At 43.0% G+C, this 17,877-nt stretch overlaps 1 protein-coding gene across 1 annotated transcript in view; it reads right to left on the reverse strand.

Annotated features, from left to right (window-relative positions):
• The window catches only part of LOC138665197 (uncharacterized), a 135,491-nt gene that overhangs the window by 66,206 nt on the left and 51,408 nt on the right, over nt 1–17,877 (reverse strand). The window contains exon 8 of the mRNA XM_069752477.1: nt 16,089–16,199. Within this exon, the coding sequence (XP_069608578.1) occupies nt 16,089–16,199 (111 nt within the window). The remainder of the gene's footprint in view (nt 1–16,088; nt 16,200–17,877) is intronic.

A 17,877-nucleotide genomic window follows, 5' to 3' on the forward strand; every position in this document is an offset into this window, starting at 1 on the left:
TTGCCAAATACCAGAATAAAGAGAAAGAGAATGTTTTAAGGCATTTTTATTACTTACTGCAAAGTCAAAAGTTTACATGCACTAAGATTACTATGCCTCTAAACAATTCTGAACAGCCCATATGATGATGTCATGTGTTTGGAAGTTTCTGATAGGTTTTTTTGCAACATGGGAGTTAATTACTATTAGAAACATGTGGATGTATTTTAATGCACACCTGAAACACACTGCTTCTTTGTGTGGCAACATGGGAAAGTCTAAAGAAATCAGCCAAGATATGAGGAAGAGAACTGTGGACTTGAACAAGTCTGACTCATTCTTGGGTACAATTTCAAGACACCTGAAGATGCCCCGTTCATGTGTACAAACAATTATATGCAAGTATAAACAAGATTGGAATGTCCAGCCATCATACCGCTCAGGATGGAGATGGTTTTGTGTCCCAGAGATGAATGTGCTTTGGTCCGACAAGTTCATATCAACACAAGGACAAAAGCAACAGACTTTGTGAAGATGATGGCAGAAGCTGGTAAGAGTGTGTCAATATCCACAGTGAAATAAGTACTGTATCAACATGGGCTGAAAGGCCACTCTGCCAGGAAGAAGCTATTACTCCAAAACAAACATAAAAAGCCACATTTCTGTTTGCAAATACACACAGGCACAAAGCCCATAATCTTTGGAGACATGTCATGTGGTCTGATGAAACTAAAATTGAACTTTTTGGGCATAATGACCATTGTTACCTTTGGAGCAAAAAGGGAGAAACTTTGAAGCCTAAGGACACCATCCCAACTGTGAAACCCTGGGATGGCAGCATCATGTTGTGGGATTGTTTTGCTGCAGGAGAGACTGGTGCACTTCACAAAATAGATGGAATTATAAGAAAAGAAGATTATGTGGCAATATTGAAACAACATCTCAAGACATCAGACAGAAAGTTAAAGCTTGGGTGGAAATGGATCTTCCAAATGGACAATGACCCGAAACATACTGCGAAAATGGTAACAAAGTGGCTTAACCCCTTTCTGCCATTGAACGTACTATTTCGTCCATGTGGGGTGGGCCTTACTTCCCAAGGACGGAATAGTACGTCCAGCGCGATCAGCCGCGCTCACAGGGGTAGTGCGGCCGATCGCGGCCGGGTGTCAGCTGACTATCGCAGCTGACATCTGGCACTATGTGCCAGGAGCGGTCACGGACCGCCCCCGGCACATTAACCCCCGGCACACTGCGATCAAACATGATCGCAGTGTGCTGACGGTGTAGGGAAGCATCGCGCAGGGAGGGGGCTCCCTGTGTGCTTCCCTGAGACCCTCGGAGCAACGCGTTGCTCCGAGGGTCTCCTACCTCCTCCTCCCTGCAGGCCCGGATCCAAAATGGCCGCGGGGCTGCATCCGGGTCCTGGAGGGAAGTGGCTTACAATCGCCTGCTCAGAGCAGGCACCTGTAAGCCTGGAGCTGTGCAGGTCAGATCGCTGATCAGCGATCTGTCACTTTACTGTGATGTCCCCCCCCCCCCTGGGGCAAAGTAAAAAAGTAAAAAAAAAAAATTACAAGTGTAAAAAAAAAAAGATTCCTAAATAAATAATAAAAAAAAATATTGTTCCAATAAATACATTCCTCTATCTAAATAAAAAAAACAATAGAAGTACACATATTTAGTATCGCTGTGTCCGTAATGACCCGACCTATAAAACTGTCCCGCTAGTTAACCCCTTCAGTGAACACCGTAAAAAAAAAAGAGGCAAAAAAACAACGCTTTATTATCATACCGCCGAACAAAAAGTGGAATAACACGTGACCAAAAAGACAGATATAAATAACCATGATACCGATGAAAACGTCATCTTGTCCCGCAAAAAAACGAGCTGCCACACAGCATCATCAGCAAAAAAATAAAAAAGTTATAGTCCTCAGAATAAAGCGATGCCAAAATAATTATTTTTTCTATAAAATAGTTTATGTCGTATAAAAGCGGCAAAACATAAAAAAAATGATATAAATGAGGTATCGCTGCAATCGTACTGACCCGAAAAATAAAACTGCTTCATCCATTTTACCAAACGCGGAACGGTATAAACGCCCCCCCCAAAAGAAATTCATGAATAGCTGGTTTTTGTCATTCTGCCTCACAAAAATCGGAATAAAAAGTGATCAAAAAATGTCACGTGCCCGAAAATGTTACCAATAAAAATGTCAACTCGTCCCGCAAAAAACAAGACCTCACATGACTCTGTGCACCAAAATATGGAAAAATTATAGCTCTCTAAATGTGGTAACGCAAAAAATATTTTTTTGCAATAAAAAGCATCTTTTAGTGTTTGACGGCTGCCAATCATAAAAATCCGCTACAAAACCCGCTATAAATAGTAAATCAAACCCCCCTTCATCATCCCCTTAGTTAGGGAAAAATTAAAAAATTTTAAAAAATGTATTTATCTCCATTTTACCGTTAGGGCTAGGGTTAGGGTTAGGGCTAGGGTTAGGGTTAGGGTTAGGGTTGGTGCTACAGTTAGGGTTGGGGCTAAAGTTAGGGTTAGGGTTGGGGCTAAAGTTAGGGTTGGGGCTAAAATTACGGTTAGGATTTGGATTACATTTACGGTTGGGAATAGGGTTGGGATTAGGGTTAGGGGTGTGCCAGGGTTAGGGGTGTGGTTAGGGTTACCGTTGAGATTAGGGTTATGGGTGTGTTTGGATTAGGGTTTCAGTTATAATTGGGGGGTTTCCAATGTTTAGGCACACCAGGGGCTCTCCAAACACAACATGGCGTTCGATCTCAATTCCAGCCAATTCTGCGTTGAAAAAGCAAAACAGTGCTCCTTACCTTCCGAGCTCTCCCGTGCGCCCAAACAGGGGTTTACTCCAACATATGGAGTATCAGTGTACTCAGGACACATTGGACAACAACTTTTGGGGTCCAATTTCTCCTGATACCCTTGGGAAAATACAAAACTGGGGGCTAAAAAATAATTTTTGTGGAAAAAAAAGATTTTTTATTTTCACGGCTCTGCGTTATAAACTGTGGTGAAACACTTGGGGGTTCTAAGTTCTCAAAACACATCTAGATAAGTTCCTTGGGGGTCTAGTTTCCAATATGGGGTCACTTGTGGGGGGTTTCTACTTTTTAGGTACATTAGGGGCTCTGCAAACGCAATGTGACGCCTGCAGACCATTCCATCTAAGTCTGCATTCCAAATGGCGCTCCTTCCGAGCTCTGCCATGTGCACAAACGGTGGTTCCCCCCCACATATTGGGTATCAGCGTACTCAGGACAAATTGGACAACATCTTTTGTTCAATTTCAACTGTTACCCTTGGAAAATACAAAATTGGGGGCTAAAATATTATTTTTGTGGAAAAAAAGGATTTTTTATTTTCATGGCTCTGCGTTATAAACTGTAGTGAAACACTTGGGGGTTCTAAGTTCTCACAACACATCTAGATAAGTTCCTTGGAGGGTCTACTTTCCAATATGGGGTCATTTGTGGGGGGTTTCTACTGTTTAGTTACATCAGGGGCTCTGCAAAAGTAACGTGACGCCTGCAGACCAATCCATCTAAGTCTGCATTCCAAATGGAGCTCCTTCCCTTCCGAGCTCTGCCAAGCACCCACATGGTGGTTCCCCCCCACCTATTGGGTATCAGCGTACTTAGGACAAATTGGACAACAATTTTTGGGGTTCAATTTCAACTGTTACCCTTGGAAAAATACAAAACTGGGGGCTAAAAAATAATTTTTGTGGAAAAAAAGTATTTTTTATTTTCACGGCTCTGCATTATAAACTTTAGTGAAACACTTGGGGATTCAAAGTTCTCACAACACATCTAGATAAGTTCCTTGGGGGGTCTAGTTTCCAATATGGGGTCACTTGTGGGGGGTTTCTACTGTTTAGGTAAATTAGGGGCTCTGCAAACGCAATGTGACGCCTGCAGACCATTCCATCTAAGTCTGCATTCCAAATGGCACTCTTTCCCTTCCGAGCTCTCCCATGCGCCCAAAACGGTGGTTCCCCCCATATAGGGGGTATCAGCGTACTCGGGACAAATTGGACAACAACCTTTGGGGTTCAATTTCTCCTGTTACCCTTGGTAAAATACAAAACTGGGGGCTAAAAAATAATTTTTGTGGGAATAAAAAAGAATTTTTATTTTCACAGCTCTGCGTTATAAACTGTAGTGAAACACGTGGGGGTTCAAAGCTCTCACAACACATCTAGATGAGTTCCTTAGGGGGTCTACTTTCCAAAATGGTGTCACTTGTGGGGGGTTTCAATGTTTAGGCACATCAGTGGCTCTCCAAACGCAACATCTCAATTCCAGTCAATTTTGCATTGAAAAGTCAAATGGCGCTCCTTCCCTTCCGAGCTCTGCCAAGCGCCCAAACAGTGGTTTACCCCCACATATGGGGTATCAGCGTGCCCAGGACAAATTGTACAACAATTTTTGTGGTCCAATTTCTTCTCTTACCCTTGGTAAAATAAAGAATTGGGGGCAAAAAGATCATTTTTGTGAAAAAATATGATTTTTTATTTTTACGGCTCTGCATTATAAACTTCTGTGAAGCACTTGGTGGGTCAAAGTGCTCACCACACATCTAGATAAGTTCCTTAGGGGGTCTACTTTCCAAAATGGGGTCACTTGTGGGGGGTTTCAATGTTTAGGCACATCAGTGGCTCTCCAAACGCAACATGGCGTCCCATCTCAATTCCAGTCAATTTTGCATTGAAAAGTCAAACGGCGCTCTTTCCCTTCCAAGCTCTCCCTGGCGCCCAAAAAGTGGTTTACCCCCACAAATGGGGTATCACCGTACTCAAGAAAAATTGTACAACAACTTTTGGGGTCAATTTTCTCCTGTGAAACACCTGAAGGGTAATAAACTTCTTGAATGTGGTTTTGAGCACCTTGAGGGGTGCAGTTTTTAGAATGGTGTCACACTTTGGTATTTTCTATCATATAAACCCCTCAAAATGACTTCAAATGAGATGTGGTCCCTAAAAAAATGGTGTTGTAAAAATGAGAAATTGCTGGTCAACTTTTAACCCTTATAACTCCCTAACAAAAAATATTTTGGGTCCAAAATTGTGCTGATGTAAAGTAGACATGTGGGAAATGTTACTTATTAAGTATTTTGTGTGACATATCTCTGTGATTTAATTGCATAAAAATTCAAAGTTGGAAAATTGAGAAATTTTCAAAATTTTCACCAAATTTCCATATTTTTCACAAATAAACGCAGGTAATATGAAATAAATTTTACTACTAGCATGAAGTACAATATGTCATGAGAAAACAAAGTCAGAATCACCGGGATCTGTTGAAGCGTTCCAGAGTTATAACCTCATAAAGGGACAGTGGTCAGAATTGTAAAAATTGGCCCGGTCATTAATGTGCAAACCACCCTTGGGGGTAAAGGGGTTAAGGATAGCAAAGTCAATATTTTGGAGTCGCCATCACAAAGCCCTGATCTCAATCCTATAAAAAATGTATGGGCAAAGGCGAAAAGGCAGGTGCGAGCAAGGCAACACAAAAACCTGGATCAGTTACACCAGTTTTATCAGGAGGAATGGGCCCAAATTCCAACCAACTATTGTGAGATGCTTGTGGAAGGATATTCCAAACTTTTGACCCAAGTTATTTAGTTTAAGGACAATGGTACCAAATACTAATGAAATATATGAAAACTTTTGACTTTGCAGTAAGTAATAAAAATGCCTTAAAGGGAACCTGTCACCCCGTTTTTTGAGATTGAGCTATAAATACTGTTAAATAGGGCCTGCGCTGTGTGTTCCTATAGTGTATGTAGTGTACCCCGATTCCCTATGTATGCTGAGAAATAACTTACCAAAGTCGCCGTTTTCGCCTGTCAATCAGGCTGGTCAGGTCGGGAGGGCGTGGTGACATCGGTGGTTCTTCCTCAGCTTTACGTTGGTGGCGTAGTGGTGTAGTGGTGAAGACACAGCGCGCGATCTGCGCTGTAATCCCTTGCATCGGTGGGGGCGGCCATCTTCCTGGGGCCGCGCGTGCGCAGATCGAGTGCTCTGCTGCACGGGGCTTCAGGAAAATGGCCGCGGGATGCCGCGCGTGCGCATTAGAGATCGCGGCGGCCATTTTCCCAAAGCCGAGATGCAAACTCGGCTTTGGGAAAATGGCCGCCGCGATCTCTAATGCGCACGCGCGGCATCCCGCGGCCATTTTCCTGAAGCCCCGTGCAGCAGAGCACTCGATCTGCGCACGCGCGGCCCCAGGAAGATGGCCGCCCCCACCGATGCAAGGGATTACAGCGCAGATCGCGCGCTGTGTCTTCACCACTACACCACTACGCCACCAACGTAAAGCTGAGGAAGAACCACCGATGTCACCACGCCCTCCCGACCTGACCAGCCTGATTGACAGGCGAAAACGGCGACTTTGGTAAGTTATTTCTCAGCATACATAGGGAATCGGGGTACACTACATACACTATAGGAACACACAGCGCAGGCCCTATTTAACAGTATTTATAGCTCAATCTCAAAAAACGGGGTGACAGGTTCCCTTTAAAGGGAACCTGTCACCCCCAAAATCGAAGGTGAGCTAAGCCCACCAGCATCAGGGGCTTATCTACAGCATTCTGTAATGCTGTAGATAAGCCCCCAATGTATCCTAAAAGATGAGAAAAAGAGGTTAGATTATACTCACCCAGGGGCGGTCCCGGTCCGGTCCAATGGGTGTCACAGTCCGGTCCGGGGCCTCCTATCTTCATCAGATGATGTCCTCTTCTGGTCTTCACGCTGCGGCTCCGGCGCAGGCGTACTTTGTCTGCCCTGTTGAGGGCAGAGCAAAGTACTGCAGTGCACAGGTGCCGGGCCTCTCTGACCTTTCCCGACGCCTGCGCACTGCAGCACTTTGCTCTGCCCTCAACAGGGCAGACAAAGTACGCTTGCGCCGGAGCTACAGCGTGAAGACAAGAAGAGGACGTCATCGTAAGAAGATAGGAGGCCCCGGACCGGACCGCGACGCCTATCGTACCGGGACCGCCCCTGGGTGAGTATAATCTAACCTCTTTTTCTCATCATTTAGGATACATCGGGGGCTTATTTACATCATTTCAGAATGCTGTAGATAAGCCCCTGATGCTGGTGGGCTTAGCTCACCTTTGATTTTCGGTGTGACAGGTTCCCTTTAAAACATTCTCTGTCTCTCTCTCATTATTCTGGCATTTGGCAAATATTAATAAATATGGTAATCCTAATTGACCTAAAATGGGAAAGGTTTATTCTGATTTCATGTCAGATATTGAGAAAAACATGCATGTGTGTCTGTTTATATATGTATGTAAACTTCTGGTTTCAACTGTATATAAATACACATTTATTATTAGCATATATAAGAAAAAGTACCAAAGCAGTTTTTACGTCCAAAATATCAAAATAGTTTATTAGTTAAAAAAGATCAACAGACAGGTATATAATGAGCAACAGGAGAACATGTAAACAGTATAACACCATATGCCCAAACGGAGCAGCTGACGGTACGTGGGGTGAATCATATTCAATATATGGGGAATTTCCACATTGTATAACAGGCCCAAGGCCAATAGAGGCCATAACAAGTGCAGAGCCACACTCCCATCATTAATTGCCCTATCGTACTACAAAGGTGTGAAAGGCATCACATAGGAAGAGAGAAATATAAGACCCCGATCTTACCCGTAAACAGTACACCAGCCACCGCACCGTCCACCGCTCTCCCCGACGCACGTTTCGGAATGAAACCTTCCTCAGGGGGCGTGTTTACATGTTCTCCTGTTGCTCATTATATACCTGTCTGTTGATCTTTTTTAACTAATAAACTATTTTGATATTTTGGACGTAAAAACTGCTTTGGTGCTTTTTCATATATGCTATGAACTGCAGTCTGTCCGGCCAATTGTCCTAGTATACTGGGGTGTAGTTTTGGCTATATAGTTCTTGCCAGAACTCAGGTTATCTCATCCCCCGGGTATAGACAATGTCAGTGTTTTTACTTTACATTTATTATTAGGTAGTATAATTATCCTGATTTGTGAAAAAACAGTGTTATTACAATTATATGCATAAACAATATATTTCTAAAACAATCACAAGACAAAGAAGCACTAAACCTAAACAAAGTGCAAGCTTTCAGGTCCACAGACCACCAGACTTCAAATAGAAAATGCAAAAACAGGCTGACATTACATATGATCATGGCGAAAAGCTAATTATTTTTTCCATAAGTATACGATGGTTTGGATCTGAGACTGAGAAAAGTTATCTATCTATCTATCTATCTATCTATCTATCTATCTATCTATCTATCTATCTATCTATCTATTTAGCTATCTAATCTCATACCTCCCAAAAGTCCTCAAACCAGCGGGAAAGTCATGAAATTGGGGAGATGTTGTACTGTTGCAGTAGGTCAGGAGTGTTTCTCAACTTTAACTGTATGGTGAGGAAAATATGTATTTGATACACTGCCGATTTTGCAAGTTTTCCCACATACAAAGAATGAAGAGATTTGTAATTTTTATCGTAGGTACACTTCACCTGTGAGAGACAGAATCTAAAAATATAAAGCAGAAAATCACATTGTATGATTTTTTAATAATTGAATTGCATTTTATTGCGTGAAATTTGATCATCTACAAACCAGCAAGAATTCTGTCTCTCATAGACCTATTAGCTTTTCTTTAAAAAACCCTTCTAGTCTGCACTCATTACCTGTATTAATTGCACCTGTGTGAACTCATTACCTGTACACACTGGGGAAAAATATTTAGTCAGCCACCAATTGTGCAAGTTCTCCCACTTAAAAAGATGAGAGAGGCCTGCAATTGACATCATAGGTAGACCACAACTATGAGAGTCAAAGTGGGAAAACAAATCCAGAAAATCATCTTGTCTGATTTGGCAAGATTTATTTAGCAAAATATGGTGGAAAATAAGTATTTGGTCACCTAAAAACATGCAAGATTTCTGACTCTCACAGACCTGTAACTTTTTCTTTAAGAGGCTCCTCTGTCCTCCACCCATTACCTGCAGTAATGGCAGCTGTTTGAACTTATCAGTATAAAAGACACCTGTCCACAACCTCAAACAGTCACACTCCAAACTCCACTATCGTGAAGACCAAAGAGCTGTCAAAGGACACCAGAAACAAAATTGTAGCACCGCACCAGGCTGGGAAGACTGAATCTACAATAGGCAAGCAGCTTGGTGTGATGAAATCAACTGTGGGAGCAATAATAAGAAAATGGAAAACATACAAGACCACTGATAAGCTCCCTCGATCTGGGGCTTCACACAAGATCTCACCCTGTGCGGTCAAAATGATCACAAGAACGGTGAGCAAAAATCCCAGACCCACACTGGGGAACCTAGTGAATGACCTGCATAAAGCTGGGACCACTGTAATAAAGGTCGACCATCAGTAAAACACTATGCATCCAGGGACTCAGATCAGGCAGTACAAGACGTGTCCCCCTGCTTAAGCCAGTACATGTCTGGGCCCATCTGCAGTATGCTAGAGAGCATTTGGATTATCCAGAAGAGTATTGGGAGAATGTCATATGGTCTGATGAAACCAAAGTAGAACTGTTTGGCAGAAACAAAACCCGCTGTGTTTGGAGGAGACAGAATGCTGAGTTGCAGCCAAAGAGCATCATACCTACTCTGAAGCATGGGGGTGGCAACACCATGCTTTGGGGCTGTTTCTCTACAAAGTAACATAGTAACATAGTAACATAGTTAGTAAGGCCGAAAAAAGACATTTGTCCATCCAGTTCAGCCTATATTCCATCATAATAAATCCCCAGATCTACGTCCTTCTACAGAACCTAATAATTGTATGATACAATATTGTTCTGCTCCAGGAAGACATCCAGGCCTCTCTTGAACCCCTCGACTGAGTTCGCCATCACCACCTCCTCAGGCAAGCAATTCCAGATTCTCACTGCCCTAACAGTAAAGAATCCTCTTCTATGTTGGTGGAAAAACCTTCTCTCCTCCAGACGCAAAGAATGCCCCCTTGTGCCCGTCACCTTCCTTGGTATAAACAGATCCTCAGCGAGATATTTGTATTGTCCCCTTATATACTTATACATGGTTATTAGATCGCCCCTCAGTCGTCTTTTTTCTAGACTAAATAATCCTAATTTCGCTAATCTATCTGGGTATTGTAGTTCTCCCATCCCCTTTATTAATTTTGTTGCCCTCCTTTGTACTCTCTCTAGTTCCATTATATCCTTCCTGAGCACCGGTGCCCAAAAGTGACCAGGACGACTGTTCCGTGTACATGAAAGAATGAATTGGGCCATGTATCATGAGATTTTGAGTACAAACCTCCTTCCATCAGCAAGTGTATTGAAGATGAACGTGGATGGATCTTTCAGCATGATAATAATCCCAAGCACACTACCAGGGCAACAAAGGAGTGGCTTCGTAAGAAGCATATGAAGGTCCTGGAGTGGCCTAGCCAGTCTCCAGATCTCAACCCTATAGAAAACAGAAAACCTTTGGAGGGAGTTGAAAGTCTACAGCTGCCCAGCAACAGGCCCAAAACATCACTGCTCTAGAGGACATCTGTTATGAAAGGTAATTCAGTACCACAATGGACATAGAGGTCAGCGCACATACAGTGACCTGGCAATAACCCAAAAAACAAGAACGAGCTCTGAGACGTGGAAACTCTGTTGACCGCAATCCCTAATCCTCTCCAACCACACTAAAGGCAGCCGTGGATTGCGCCTAACGCTCCCTATGCAACTCGGCACGGCCTGAGAAACTAGCTAGCCTGAAGATAGAAAATAAGCCTACCTTGCCTCAGAGAAATACCCCAAAGGAAAAGGCAGCCCCCACATATAATGACTGTGAGTTAAGATGAAAAGACAAACGTAGAGATGAAATAGATTTAGCAAAGTGAGGCCCAACTTTCTGAACAGAGCGAGGATAGGAAAGGTAACTTTGCGGTCAACACAAAACCCTACAAAAACCACGCAAAGGGGGCAAAAAGACCCTCCGTACCGAACTAACGGCACGGAGGTACACCCTCTGCGTCCCAGAGCTTCCAGCAAGCAGAAAAAAAACAAATTGACAAGCTGGACAGAAAAAAACAGCAAACAAATAGCAAAGAGGAACTTAGCTATGCAGAGCAGCAGGCCACAGGAACGATCCAGGAGGAAACAGGTCCAATACTAGAACATTGACTGGAGGCCAGGATCAAAGCACTAGGTGGAGTTAAATAGAGCAGCACCTAACAACTTCACCACATCACCTGAGGAAGGAAACTCAGAAGCCGCAGTACCACTTTCCTCCACCAACGGAAGCTCACAGAGAGACCTAGCCGAAGTACCACTTGTGACCACAGGAGGGAGCTCTGCCACAGAATTCACAACAGACATCTGCATGGAGGAATGGGCAAACATACCACCAACAGTGTGTGCCAACCTTGTGAAGACGTACAGAAAACGTTTGACAACTGTCAGGATATATAACAAAATATTGAGATGAACTTTTGTTAATGACCAAATACTTATTTTCCACCATAAATTGCAAAATAAATCTTGCCAAATCAGACAAGGTGATTTTCTGGATTTATTTTCTCATTTTGACTCTCATAGTTGTGGTCTACCTATAATGTCAATTACAGGCCTCTCTCATCTTTTTAAGTGGGAGAACTTGCACAATTGGTGGCTGACTAAATTCTTTAGTTTCCCCACTGCAAGAGAGACCTGTTGACACACTCAACCAATCACACTCCAACCTCTCCACCATGCCCAAGACCAAAGTGATGTTTAAGGACACCAGGGGCAAAATTGTAAACATGCAAAAGGCTGGTATGGGCAACAGGACAATAGGCAAGCAACTTGGTGAGAAGACAACTGATGACACAATTAGAAAATGGAAGAAACACAAGATGACTATCAATCTTCCTCGGTCTGGGAATGCAAGGTCTAGCCTTGTGGGGTAAGGATGATTTTGAGAATGGTCAGAAATCAGCCCAGAACTACACAAGAAGACCTGGTCAATGACCTGACGAGCTGGGACTACAGTCCCAAACATTACTGTTAGTAACATATTACGCCGTCATGGAATAAAATCCTGCAGGAAACACAAGGTCCCCCTGCTCATACTAGCACATGAGCAGCCCCATTTGAAGTTCGCCAATGACCATCTGGATGATCATTGGCGAACTTCAAATGGGGCTGCTCTTGTGCTAGTCTGAGCAGCCCCATTTGAAGTTCGCCAATGATCATCCAGATGGCGAACTCTGGTCACATGTGGTAACATGTGACCAAAATAGAACTTTTTTGGAGGATGAATAAGGATGTGGGTATAACCCCAAGAGCACGTCCCAACCATGAAGCATGATGAGGGAAACATCATTCTTTGGAGGTGATTTTCTGCAATGGGGACAGTACGACTGCACCATACTGAAAGGAGATTGCATATGGTCATGTATCGCTAGATTTTGGCCAACATTCAACTTCCTTCAGTAAGAGTATTAAAAATGGGTTAAGGCTGGGTCTTCCAGCATGACAATGACCTGAAACACACAGTCAGAACAACTAAGGAGTGGCTCCGTAAGAAGCTTTTCAGTGTCCTGGAGTGGCCTAGCCAGTCTCCAGACGTGAATCATTGGAGGGAGCTAAAACTTAATGTTGCCTGCTACAGCCCTGAAATCTGAAAGATCTGAAGAAGACCTGGATAGAGGAGTGGGTTAAAATCCCTGTTGCAGTGTGTGCAAACTTGGTTAAGAACTACAGGAAAGGTCTGACTTCTGTAATTGCAAACAAAGGTTTCTTCTACCAAGTTCTGTTTTTCTATTGTATCAAATACTAATTTTATGAAATTAAATTGAAAATTAATTATGCAGAAATCATTCAATGTGATTTTCAGATTTTTTTTTTTATTCTGTCTCTCACAAGTGAAGTGTATCTACGATAAAAATTACAGACCTCTTCATTTTTTGTAAGTGGTAAAATTTGCAAAATCGAATTGGCAGTGTGTTAAATACTTTTTTCCCCACTGTATATGTGTCCTTGAACACTTATGGCGGAGCAAGGAACCATGGGATCCATGCACCACCATTATGCTTGGGTAGAGAATGAAGAACAAAGCAAATACATTCAGGTCACTTACTATTCACAAGTCACAGGAATGGCAACAGACAGCACCTAGTAGCCAAGGAGTAGCGATATGAAAGGACTTACAGGCAAATGGGATGCATGCATGGGACATCATAGTTTCTGGGGTAGGCACTAAAGACATCATATTGAGTGTGTGAAGAGGACTATGGGGGAAATATACTTTGTGTGGGTAGACTTTAAGAGCACTGTGGGGAATCCATATTGTTGAGGACACTAAAATGGTTATGGGGGGTTTTGTGAAGGCATTATACAGTGTGGGGGGCATATTTTCTTGGGGAATGGTGATGGTATTATTTTGTGTGGAGAGAATGTATGGGTATCATACTATGGATAATGGCACCATGATACAGTGTGATGGACAGTAGGGGTATTATACTGTGTATGTGACACTGTTGTTTTGTTGGAGGCAATGTGGGGGCATCATTCTGTGAGGTTTGACTTCTGAAATCTCATTTAAAGGGAACCTGTCACCCCCCCAGGCGTTTGAAACTAAAAGAGCCACCTTGTGCAGCAGTAATGCTGCATTCTGACAAGGTGGCTCTTTTAGTTATTGGTGCTCTAAATGCAGAAATAATCCGTTTTGTAATTTGTCCGAAATACCTGTCTTCAGTCCTGAAGGCAGGCCTTTCCCCCCTTGCTGCAGACGCCACACTGCCGTCACTCAAGTCTTCTTGGCGCCGGGCGCCGCCTCCTCAGTTCTGTTTTTTTTTTAAATCTGCCGGTGCCTGTGCTCTTTTGTCTTGCCTGGGGCAGGCGCAGTGAGCGCTGCCCGCCTGTCCTCATATGCAGTCTCAATGACTGCGCCTGTGCGTCCGCCCTGCTTGTAAATCCCAGCCCCTCAGTGTCTTATGATTTATTCACATTGCGGGGCTGGGATTTCTGGGCATGCGCACTGCGTGTCTAAGCCACTCACCCAGGTCGCAGTGCGCATGCCCAGGAATCCCAGCCCCGCAGTGTGAATAAATCATAAGACACTGCCGCACAGGCACAGTCAGTGAGACTGCATATGAGGACAGACAGGCAGCACTCACTGTGCCTGCCCCAGGCAAGACAAAAGAGCGCAGGCGCCGGCAGATTACAAAACAAACAGCGCTGATGAGGCTGCGCCCGGCGCCAAGAAGACTTGAGCGACGGCTGTGAGGCGTCTGCAGCAGGGGGGGGGAAAGACCTGCCTCCAGGACTGAAGACAGGTATTTCGGACAAATTACAAATCGGATTATTTCTGTATTTACAGCACCAATAACTAAAAGAGCCACCTTGTCAGAATGCAGCATTACTGCTGCACAAGGTGGCTCTTTTAGTTTCAAACGCCTGGGGGGGGGGGGGGGGGGGTGACAGGTTCCCTTTAACTGCATCTTAGTGAAGCTGCTGAAGTAGATGGGCTTAACTTCTGCAGACACTGTAGGACGAGAGGCTTCACTACGGCCCTTTCAGGACAGTTTACAATTCAGTCCTATTCAGCATTCTTGTTGAATAAATTGACTGAATACAGAATATATCTAGCTAGTTATGGCTAAGAACCAGGGAGATCAAGGGCTCGAAATGCATAATAAGTCCCATGTCTTGTAGACCTTTTGCCTAATCTTTTATAGAAAATACGCCGATGAAGATGTTTTTAATAATTTTGTTTTAAACATTAATTTTATCTACTCAGGTATATGGATTCCCTACTGCCTGGAACCAAATGTATATTGTATAAATTACATTATGGCACACTGAAATGGTTTACTTCTCTTTCCCATGACTTGACATACACCACTGTACTTTGATTGGAACCAAGGCATGTATTTGAGGACTATATGTTATAATCAGATCTCAGAAATAATAATGTTTGAACCCACCCCTGTGTATCAGCATCATGTTTTATGGTCAGCAATATATAATTTTTTTGTAGGAATCAACCCTACACTTTAGAGATAGCACAGTGGTCAGCACCTATATACTAAGGTTTACGGATAATGTGGTGATCAGTATGATAGCTGGAAGAGCCTGTCTTCTTCTCTCATTCATAAGGAGCTTAGCAATGCAAATTCCTTGAAGAGAATCGAGTGAGAAAAAAACAAGGCTGCAGCCATCATATACTGAAAAATGACTTTTTAAAAAAAGTTTGCAAACAGTCAAATTGAGGATGACGTTGGATCCTTCATTGTTTAGCATGAAGTCTTTAAAGGGTTATTGTCATATGTTGGAAACTGCTTCTAAAATAAGCATTTTTTAATTACCTAGTCATTAGCATTCCCATACTTTCCATAGTTAATTCAAATTTTATATTTTACCATTAACTGGTTATAGATGATGTGAACACTGCACCGAAGCTGGTGCAGATTGATATACCATATTGTAAAATACACATTGTTATATACTACACCGTGGGCAAGGCCCGATCAATATTATGAGGACAAATGACAATACAACTTTCTTGTCCAATTTGAGGAGGACATACACAGGAACAGCAGCTCTTTTGGAACATTATGGATCCCCAACATTGAGATGCTATTTATGATTTTGGACTTAGAAGACAAGGAAAATTATAAATGTGCTGTATTTATTTTTTCAGTTCATTGCTTTAGGGAGCACCTCTCTCTCTCTCTCTTTCTTTTTTTCACTGAATCTGGCCAGGATCTGTGGAGTACTCTGTTAGCTTCCGATCTCTGCCGTCTTCAGCTCTATGGTACTCCCCCCAATGCTGCAGGGGCACACCTACTTCAAGTATCAACATGGGGAGAGCACAGTTTGGGCAAGTGCAGCAATAATGCTGGTAGCTTGAACTGTCAACCAAGAAGGAGCTCCCACCGCTTAGCAATCAAAAAGTCTAGAAGAAGTAGTTCCCTCCTGAACAGACAACATGGGAGCAAACCTATCAAACCAAACGCAACATATTTAGTGGATACAATCACATGAGATCTCTAAATCTCTCCATATAGGTTCTCATGCTTACCTTGCCTTGCTAAACTTGCAGCTTCAGAGTGAGGAATGCTAGTGACGTCAGTTCCATTTACAGCCATTACTATATCTCCAACCTGAAGTCCAGCTTCTTCTGCAGCACCATCTGTTTTATATACATGATTTGAATGAAGAAACAGATGGCATTAAAGACAAATCTAACAATCCTACAAGTAAATATAAAAGCCAGTCAAGCATAGAAATATGTGTGTCTCGTCATGTAGTGAAGCCTTTGTTGGAAGCATTTTACGGAGTAAATCCACCTATATCTTTAGTATACCAGGACTCATCATAAAGAACCAGCATGCAGCTGAAATAGACATATAAGCATTTTGCTGTTTCTAGGGAGTGGGACTGGCTATTCTCCAAACCAGTTATTAAATGGACAGTTGACTCGGAGAACCATTATAATTATGGAGCGCTGCTGTTAATTGTACTTGCGTCTTTCAGATGCCAATACAATTGAAGCTCTAAGCGCCAGCCTTCCATGCTCGAGACAACATGCAGCAGTGTGATCACGCTGTTCACTGCTTCGCTGCAGAGGAGGCAAGAATGTTGGGAAGGCAAACACTCCAAGAAATCAAAGAAACAATGTACTTTTAGTGATACACAGTGCTAGCTTTGCGTCACATATACCATTTGGAATTATGGCCAAAAAGGTCAACCTTGATCTCATTCAGACCAAATGCTTTGGCAAGCTTGATGTAGGTTTTGGTAAAACATAACCGAACTTGGTGTTTTTCTTTGTAAAATAAAAAAAAACCTTTAATTGGACCAACCTACTCCACAGGCCAAACATAAGAAAAATATGGGAGATTGTTGTCACATGCAGTACACAACCAATACCTCCAAGAAATGCCTGCAGCTCCTTTAATGTTGATGTAGGCCTCTTAGCAGTCTCCAGGGACAAATTTCAGAAAATGTCAGATTCTGTTGAGATTCTGGTTTGGCTTTTATCTTAAGTCATGTGACAAGGCTCGTTAAAGGGTCCACATGGACTTTTAGGATTGCTACTTCCAATAGGTGGCACTAGAGTTCTAGTCCTCTTCCTCTCTGAAGAGGCAATTTGCAGAAAATGTCAGGAAAATCCTGCTAGAACAGCTTTACTTTATATGGGGTTAATCCGAATCATTATATATTAGGGTGCCAAGGAAATGCATGGTAAAAAATTAAGTAGCAAGTTTTTGAAGGTCTTACCTCCTAATTTGGTTCCTTTTTGGTCATAGATATTTTATAATTTTCTTTTTTTAAGATTAGTTATCATTTACTGGTTGCTCAATGGCACATCATATTGCAATTTTAAATGTTTGTTTAGTATTTATTGTCATGCATATCCTGTGTTATGTATGGTATGTTATGCCGTTTACCGATCAGATTACGTTCAGGTAACATGCCCTCTGACCTGAGCGTCACTACAGAGGATGGGGAAGACACAGCGGCGGCCGTCGGTGGAACGGGGAACAGGTGAATATCGCGCACTGCATTATACTCACCTGCTCCTGGTGCGGTGCAGTCCCTGGTTCTCCGGCGCTGGCAGCTTCTTCCTGTAGTAAACGGTCACATGGTACCGCTCATTACAGTAATGAATATGTGGCTCCACCCCATGGGAGTCCATATTCATTACTGTAATGAGCGGAACCATGTGACCGCTCACTACAGGAAGAAGCTGCCGGCGCCGGAGAACCAGGGACATGCAGGGACCGCGCCAGGATCAGGTGAGTATTATTAGACAGCTCTGCTCCCCCTCCCCTGCCGACCCCTGGGTATGACTCGAGTATAAGCCG

This window comes from Ranitomeya imitator, chromosome 1 (assembly GCF_032444005.1).
Source record: "Ranitomeya imitator isolate aRanImi1 chromosome 1, aRanImi1.pri, whole genome shotgun sequence".
Lineage (NCBI taxonomy): Eukaryota > Metazoa > Chordata > Amphibia > Anura > Dendrobatidae > Ranitomeya > Ranitomeya imitator.